Here is an 8,840-nt window from a genome sequence, read left to right as displayed (position 1 = left end):
TTGCAACATTTACAAACAGTTGAGAAATAATAATCAAAATAAGTACAAAAACAGTACAAAACTCCCGGCAATACTAGAACGCCTTACTTCCTATCAAAGAACGTCACTTCTTTATCTCTCCCCGGACGTCCCGCCCCTCAGCAAAGTCAGTGGCTAACACCCCGTAGCCAGCCGCTACTGTATGTACCGTGCATTTTAACATAATATCATTATGTTTTAAAAGCTGGCTAAATTATCCGTTTTTATATAATGGTTGAAAGTATATCGTGTCGGAAAATGACCTTTTTTTAATAAATCGATTACAGGTCGTGTTCAGGGCGGAAATGTCTGCGAGGGGGCGGAACTTGTGTCAAGTCGGAATGATTTTGGCGGTGCACACAAAGGTCAAAACAACCCAGTTATTAAAAAGTACGCGCCGTGCATTTTAACATCATATAATTATATTTTAAAAGCCGTCGCGTCCGGCTAAATTCTCAACTTTTATGTAATGGTTGAAAGTCTATCATGTCGAAAAAATATATTTTTAATAAAGCGATTACAAGTCGTGTTTCTTCCCCAATTGGCAGGGCGGAAATGTCTGCGAGGGGGCGGAACTTGTGTCAAGTCGGAATGATTTTGGTGGTGCACTCAATGGTCAAAAACAAACCCAGTTATTAAAAAGCGCACGCCGTGCATTTTAATATCATATAATTATGTTTTAAAAGCCGACTAAATTCTCACTTTTTATGTATTAGTTGAAAGCATATCATGTCGAAAAATGACATTTTTAATAAATCGATTATACGAAGGTCCTGGGTTCAATCCCGGGCTCGGGATCTTTCTGTGTGGAGTTTGCATGTTCTCCCCGTGACTGCGTGGGTTCCCTCCGGGTACTCCGGCTTCCTCCCACCTCCAAAGACATGCACCTGGGGATAGGTTGATTGGTAACACTAAATTGGCCCTAGTGTGTGGATGTGAGTGTGAATGTTGTCTGTCTGTCTGTGTTGGCCCTGCGATGAGGTGGCGACTTGTCCGGGGTGTACCCCGCCTTCCGCCCGATTGTAGCTGAGATAGGCTCCAGCGCCCCCCGCGACCCCAAAGGGAATAAGCGGTAGAAATGGATTACAAGTCGTGTTTCTTCCCCAATTGGCAGGGCGGAAATGTCTGCGAGGGGGCGGAACTTGTGTCAAGTCGGAATGATTTTGGCGATGCACTCAAAGGTAAAAACAACCCAGTTATTAAAAAGCATGCGCCGTGCATTTTAACATCATATAATTATGTCCTAAAAGCCCGTGTGTCCAGCTAAGTTCTCCGTTATTATTTATTATATGAAATCCTATCATCTCGAAAAATTACCTTTTTAATAAATCGATTACAAGTCTTGTTTATGGCGGAACTTTCGGCGAGGGGACGGAACTTTTGTCAAGTCGGAATGATTTTGGCGGTGCACTCAAAGGTCAAAACAACCCAGTTATTAAAAAGTGCACGCCGTGCATTTTAACATAATATAATTATGTTTTAAAAGCCGGATAAATTATCTGTTTTTATGTATTAGTTGAAAGCCTATCATGTCGAAAAATGACCTTTTTTATAAAACGATTACAGGTCATGTTTAGGGCGGAAATGTCTGCGAGGGGGCGGGACTTGTGTCAAGTCGGAATGATTTTGGCGGTGCACCAATGGTCAAAACAAACCCAGTTATTAAAAAGTACGCGCCGTGCATTTTAACATCATATAATTATGTTTTAAAAGCTGGATACATTCTCCATTTTTATGTATTAGTTGAAAGCTTATCGTGTCGAAAAATGACCTTTTTAATAAATCGATTACAAGTCTTGTTTATGGCGGAACTTTATGCGAGGGGGCAGAACTTTTGTCAAGTCGGAATGATTTTGATGATCGAAGATCTCTATGAATAACACTGACAAGGAACCCAGATTTCCCTCGCCCGGACGCGGGTCACCGGGGCCCCCCTCTGGAGCCAGGCCCGGAGGTGGGGCACGATGGCAAGCGCCTGGTGGCCGGGCCTGGCCCCATGGGGCCCGGCCGGGCACAGCCCGAAGAGGCAACGTGGGTCCCCCCTCCAATGGGCTCACCACCCATAGCAGGGGTCATAGAGGTCGGGTGCGATGTGAGCTGGGCGGAAGCCGAAGGCAGGGCACTTGGCGGTCCGATCCTCGGCTACAGAAGCTAGCTCTTGGGACGTGGAACGTCACCTCGCTGGGGGGGAAGGAGCCTGAGCTAGTGCGCGAGGTGGAGAAGTTCCGGCTAGATATAGTCGGACTCACTTCGACGCACAGCAAGGGCTCTGGAACCAGTTCTCTCGAGAGGGGCGGGACTCTCTTCCACTCTGGCGTTGCCGGCAGTGAGAGGCGACGGGCTGGGGTGGCAATTCTTGTTTCCCCCCGGCTCAGAGCCTGTACGTTGGAGTTCAACCCGGTGGACGAGAGGGTAACTTCCCTACTCCTTCGGGTGGGGGAAAGGGTCCTGACTGTGGTTTGCGCTTACGCGCCAAACCGCAGCTCAGAGTACCCACCCTTTTTGGATTCACTCGAGGGAGTACTTGAGAGTGCTCCCCCGGGTGATCCCCTCGTTCTACTGGGGGACTTCAATGCTCATGTTGGCAGCGACAGTGAAACCTGGAGAGGCGTGATTGGGAAGAATGGCTGCCCGGATCTGAACCCGAGCGGTGTTTTGTTATTGGACTTTTGTGCCCGTCACAGATTGTCCATAACGAACACCATGTTCAAACATAAGGGTGTCCATATGTGCACTTGGCACCAGGACACCCTAGGCCGCAGTTCCATGATCGACTTTGTAGTTGTGTCATCGGATTTGCGGCCTCATGTTTTGGACACTCGGGTGAAGAGAGGGGCGGAGCTTTCTACCGATCACCACCTGGTGGTGAGTTGGCTGCGATGGTGGGGGAGGATGCCGGACAGACCTGGCAGGCCCAAACGCATTGTGAGGGTTTGCTGGGAACGTCTAGCAGAGTCTCCTGTCAGAGAGAGTTTCAATTCCCACCTCCGGAAGAACTTTGAACATGTCACGAGGGAGGTGCTGGACATTAAGTCCGAATGGACCATGTTCCGCGCCTCTATTGTCGAGGCGGCTGATTGGAGCTGTGGCCGCAAGGTAGTTGGTGCTTGTCGTGGCGGTAATCCTAGAACCCGTTGGTGGACACCGGCGGTGAGGGATGCCGTCAAGCTGAAGAAGGAGTCCTATCGGGTTCTTTTGGCTCATAGGACTCCTGAGGCAGTGGACAAGTACCGACAGGCCAAGCGGTGTGCGGCTTCAGCGGTCGCAGAGGCAAAAACTCGGACATGGGAGGAGTTCGGTGAGGCCATGGAAAACGACTTCCGGACGGCTTCGAAGCAATTCTGGACCACCATCTGCCGCCTCAGGAAGGGGAAGCAGTGCACTATCAACACCGTGTATGGCGAGGATGGTGTTCTGCTGACCTCGACTGCGGATGTTGTGGATCGGTGGAGGGAATACTTCGAAGACCTCCTCAATCCCACCAACACGTCTTCCTATGAGGAAGCAGTGCCTGGGGAGTCTGTGGTGGGCTCTCCTATTTCTGGGGCTGAGGTTGCTGAGGTAGTTAAAAAGCTCCTCGGTGGCAAGGCCCCGGGGGTGGATGAGATCCGCCCGGAGTTCCTTAAGGCTCTGGATGCTGTGGGGATGTCTTGGTTGACAAGACTCTGCAGCATCGCGTGGACATCGGGGGCGGTACCACTGGATTGGCAGACCGGGGTGGTGGTTCCTCTCTTTAAGAAGGGGAACCGGAGGGTGTGTTCTAACTATCGTGGGATCACACTCCTCAGCCTTCCCGGTAAGATCTATTCAGGTGTACTGGAGAGGAGGCTACGCCGGATAGTCGAACCTCGGATTCAGGAGGAACAGTGTGGTTTTCGTCCTGGTCGTGGAACTGTGGACCAGCTCTATACTCTCGGCAGGGTCCTTGAGGGTGCATGGGAGTTTGCCCAACCAGTCTACATGTGTTTTGTGGACTTGGAGAAGGCATTCGACCGTGTCCCTCGAGAAGTCCTGTGGGGAGTGCTCAGGGAGTATGGGGTATCGGACTGTCTGATTGTGGCAGTCCGCTCCCTGTATGCTCAGTGCCAGAGCTTGGTCCGCATTGCCGGTAGTAAGTCGGACACGTTTCCAGTGAGGGTTGGACTCCGCCAAGGCTGCCCTTTGTCACCGATTCTGTTCATAACTTTTATGGACAGAATTTCTAGGCGCAGTCAAGGCGTTGAGGGGATCTGGTTTGTTGGCTGCAGGATTAGGTCTCTGCTTTTTGCAGATGATGTGGTCCTGATGGCTTCATCTGGCCAGGATCTTCAGCTCTCGCTGGATCGGTTCGCAGCCGAGTGTGAAGCGACTGGGATGAGAATCAGCACCTCCAAGTCCGAGTCCATGGTTCTCGCCCGGAAAAGGGTGGAGTGCCATCTCCGGGTTGGGGAGGAGATCTTGCCCCAAGTGGAGGAGTTCAAGTACCTCAGAGTCTTGTTCACGAGTGAGGGAAGAGTGGATCGTGAGATCGACAGGCGGATCGGCGCGGCGTCTTCAGTAATGCGGACGCTGTATCGATCCGTTGTGGTGAAGAAGGAGCTGAGCCGGAAGGCAAAGCTCTCAATTTACCGGTCGATCTACGTTCCCATCCTCACCTATGGTCATGAGCTTTGGGTTATGACCGAAAGGACAAGATCACGGGTACAAGCGGCTGAAATGAGTTTCCTCCGCCAGGTGGCGGGGCTCTCCCTTAGAGATAGGGTGAGAAGCTCTGCCATCCGGGAGGAGCTCAAAGTAAAGCCGCTGCTCCTCCACATCGAGAGGAGCCAGATGAGGTGGTTCGGGCATCTGGTCAGGATGCCACCCGAACGCCTCCCTAGGGAGGTGTTTAGGGCACGTCCGACCGGTAGGAGGGCGCGGGGAAGACCCAGGACACGTTGGGAAGACTATGTCTCCCGGCTGGCCTGGGAACGCCTCAGGGTCCCACAGGAAGAGCTGGACGAAGTGGCTGGGGAGAGGGAAGTCTGGGCTTCCCTGCTTAGGCTGCTGCCCCCGCGACCCGACCTCGGATAAGCGGAAGAAGATGGATGGATGGATGGATGGAATGATTTTGGCGGTGCACTCAAAGGTCAAAACAACCCAGTTATTAAAAAGTGCACGCCGAGCATTTTAACATAATATAATTATGTTTTAAAAGCCGGATAAATTATCTGTTTTTATGTATTAGTTGGAAGCTTATCGTGTCGAAAAATGACATTTTTAATAAAACGATTACAAGTCGTGTTTCTTCCCCAAATGGCAGGGCGGAAATGTCTGCGAGGGGGCGGAACTTGTGTCAAGTCGGAATGATTTTGGCGGTGCACGCAAAGGTAAAAACAACCCAGTTATTAAAAAGTACGCGCTGTGCATTTTAATATCATATAATTATGTTTTAAAAGTCGGCTAAATCCTCAATTTTTATGTAATGGTTGAAAGTACATCATGTCGAAAAATTACCTTTTTTTATTTTATTTTATAAACCTTTATATTATTAAACAATTGAGAAATAATACTCACAATAAGTACAAAAACAGTACAAAACAGCACAAGGGGGTTGTAAACTCAATAAAGTAACTAAAAGCTTCTGCGAGGGGCGGAACTTGTGTCTAGCCGGAATGATTTTGGCGGTGCACTCAAAGGTCAAAACAACCCAGTTATTAAAAAGCGTGCGCCGTGCATTTTAACATCATATAATTATGTTTTAAAAGATGACTAAATTCTCAGTTTTTATGTTTTAGTTGAAAGTCTGTCATGTCGGAAAATGACCTTTTTCCGGAGTCGTCGGGCCAGCGTGTGACGGAGAGGAGCAGCAGCCGGCTGGGAGTGATGGTGACCGGGCTGCTGGGCGGATCACTGCTCGCTGTGTACGCGCTCACTACACCCTTCCTGGCCCCGGCCTGGAGGAAAGTCTGCCTACCGTTTGTCCCTGCGACCCCCGCACAAGTGCAGAATGTCCTCCGTGCACTGCGGGCCAGGTCGGGCACTCTGGTGGACATTGGCAGTGGAGATGGAAGGATCGTAAGTTCATAAAAACACTTTTTGTTTCATTCATAATATGAAAGCTACTAACATTACAGAAGTAAAAACGTTGTTTCAAATTAAATGAGCACCTAAATGTTCCTGTTCAATGTATTTACTGTTATTACAGTTTGTTCTGTTCGCAGAGACAGAACTACGGTGGCCGATGCGGGCAAAGTCCAAACATGCCTTAAACACAGAAATGAGCTACAAACACACAAAAATACTGCAGGAGCGAAAACAAATGCAAATAAACAAAAATCTGCAAATGCCAACAATCATTTACACAACAAAACACACGCATGACAGTCAGAACTGCTGCACTTTCACCGAAATAAAGCAAAAGTTAGGCAAGCTACCAGGAAGTTAGGCAGGCAACCAGGAAGTCAGACAGGCAAACAGGAAGTTAGCCAAGCTACCAGGAAGTTAGCTAAGCTACCAGGAAGTTAGCCAAGCTACCAGGAAGTTAGCCAAGCTATCAGGAAGTTAGTCAGGCTGCCAGGAAGTTAGCTCAGCTACCAGGAAGTTAGGCAAGATACCAGGAAGTCAGACAGGCAAACAGGAAGTTAGCTAAGCTACCAGGAAGTTAGCCAAGCTACCAGGAAGTTAGCCAAGCTACCAGGAAGTTAGCTAAGCTACCAGGAAGTTAGGCAAGATACCAGGAAGTTAGCTAAGCTACCAGGAAGTTAGGCAAGCTACCAGGAAGTTAGTCAGGCTGCCAGGAAGTTAGGCAGGCAACCAGGAAGTTAGCCAAGCTACCAGGAAGTTAGCTAAGCTATCAGGAAGTTAGCCAAGCTACCAGGAAGTCAGACAGGCAAACAGGAAGTTAGCTAAGCTACCAGGAAGTTAGCCAAGCTACCAGGAAGTTAGCCAAGCTACCAGGAAGTTAGCTAAGCTACCAGGAAGTTAGGCAAGATACCAGGAAGTTAGCTAAGCTACCAGGAAGTTAGGCAAGCTACCAGGAAGTTAGTCAGGCTGCCAGGAAGTTAGGCAGGCAACCAGGAAGTTAGCCAAGCTACCAGGAAGTTAGCTAAGCTATCAGGAAGTTAGCCAAGCTACCAGGAAGTCAGACAGGCAAACAGGAAGTTAGCCAAGCTACCAGGAAGTTAGCTAAGCTATCAGGAAGTTAGCCAAGCTACCAGGAAGTTAGTCAAGCTATCAGGAAGTTAGTCAGGCTGCCAGGAAGTTAGGCAGGCAACCAGGAAGTTTTCCAAGCTACCAGGAAGTTAGCTAAGCTACCAGGAAGTTAGCCAAGCTACCAGGAAGTCAGACAGGCAAACAGGAAGTTAGCCAAGCTACCAGGAAGTTAGCTAAGCTACCAGGAAGGTAGCCAAGCTACCAGGAAGTCAGACAGGCAAACAGGAAGTTAGCCAAGCTACCAGGAAGTTAGCTAAGCTACCAGGAAGTTAGTCAAGCTATCAGGAAGTTAGTCAGGCTGCCAGGAAGTTAGCTAAGCTACCAGGAAGTTAGGCAAGATACCAGGAAGTTAGTCAGGCTGCCAGGAAGTTAGCCAAGCTACCAGGAAGTTAGGCAGGCTACCAGGAAGTTAGCCAGGCTACCAGGAAGTTAGTCAGGCTCCCAGAAAGTTAGCTAAGCTACCAGGAAGTTAGGCAATATACCAGGAAGTTAGTCAGGCTGCCAGGAAGTTAGGCAGGCAACCAGGAAGTTAGCCAAGCTACCAGGAAGTTAGGCATTCTACCAGGAAGTTAGCTAAGCTACCAGGAAGTTAGGCAAGCTACCAGGAAGTTAGTCAGGCTGCCAGGAAGTTAGGCAGGCAACCAGGAAGTTAGCCAAGATACCAGGAAGTTAGGCAGGTTGCCAGGAAATTAGGCGAGCTGCCGAGAAGTTAGCTATGCTACCAGGAAGTTAAGCAAGCTACCAGGAAGTTAGTCAGGCTGCCAGGAAGTTAGCTAAGCTACCAGGAAGTTAGGCAAGCTACCAGGAAGTTAGTCAGGCTGCCAGGAAGTTAGGCAGGCAACCAGGAAGTTAGCCAAGCTACCAGGAAGTTAGGCATTCTACCAGGAAGTTAGCTAAGCTACCAGGAAGTTAGGCAAGCTACCAGGAAGTTAGTCAGGCTGCCAGGAAGTTAGGCAGGCAACCAGGAAGTTAGCCAAGCTACCAGGAAGTTAGCTAAGCTACCAGGAAGTTAGCCAAGCTACCAGGAAGTCAGACAGGCAAACAGGAAGTTAGCCAAGCTACCAGGAAGATAGCTAAGCTACCAGGAAGTTAGCCAAGCTACCAGGAAGTTAGTCAAGCTATCAGGAAGTTAGTCAGGCTGCCAGGAAGTTAGGCAGGCAACCAGGAAGTTTTCCAAGCTACCAGGAAGTTAGCTAAGCTACCAGGAAGTTAGCCAAGCTACCAGGAAATCAGACAGGCAAACAGGAAGTTAGCCAAGCTACCAGGAAGTTAGCTAAGCTACCAGGAAGTTAGCCAAGCTACCAGGAAGTCAGACAGGCAATCAGGAAGTTAGCCAAGCTACCAGGAAGTTAGCTAAGCTACCAGGAAGTTAGCCAAGCTACCAGGAAGTTAGCCAAGCTATCAGGAAGTTAGTCAGGCTGCCAGGAAGTTAGCCAAGCTACCAGGAAGTTAGGCAAGATACCAGGAAGTTAGTCAGGCTGCCAGGAAGTTAGCCAAGCTACCAGGAAGTTAGGCAGGCTACCAGGAAGTTAGCCAGGCTACCAGGAAGTTAGTCAGGCTGCCAGAAAGTTAGCTAAGCTACCAGGAAGTTAGACAATATACCAGGAAGTTAGTCAGGCTGCCAGGAAGTTAGGCAGGCAACCAGGAAG

The 8,840-nt window shown here is 49.4% G+C and overlaps 1 protein-coding gene across 2 annotated transcripts in view; it reads left to right on the top strand.

Annotated features, from left to right (window-relative positions):
• Nucleotides 1-4,924: 4,924 nt before the first annotated feature.
• The window catches only part of atpsckmt (fATP synthase c subunit lysine N-methyltransferase), a 44,330-nt gene continuing 40,414 nt past the window's right edge, over nucleotides 4,925-8,840 (top strand). Inside the window, exons 1-2 of one of the 2 annotated variants that reach the window (XM_061936522.2) lie at nucleotides 4,925-5,366; nucleotides 5,775-6,054. In XM_061936522.2, coding sequence (XP_061792506.1) covers nucleotides 5,788-6,054 — 267 coding nt within the window. In that variant the 5' untranslated portion in view covers nucleotides 4,925-5,366; nucleotides 5,775-5,787. Of the gene's footprint in view, nucleotides 6,055-8,840 lie in introns of both variants that reach the window. The other variant, XM_061936514.2, reaches the window with a different exon arrangement.

Source organism: Nerophis lumbriciformis, linkage group LG03 (genome assembly GCF_033978685.3).
Source record: "Nerophis lumbriciformis linkage group LG03, RoL_Nlum_v2.1, whole genome shotgun sequence".
Lineage (NCBI taxonomy): Eukaryota > Metazoa > Chordata > Actinopteri > Syngnathiformes > Syngnathidae > Nerophis > Nerophis lumbriciformis.
This window is presented reverse-complemented; position numbering and strand designations above follow the sequence as displayed.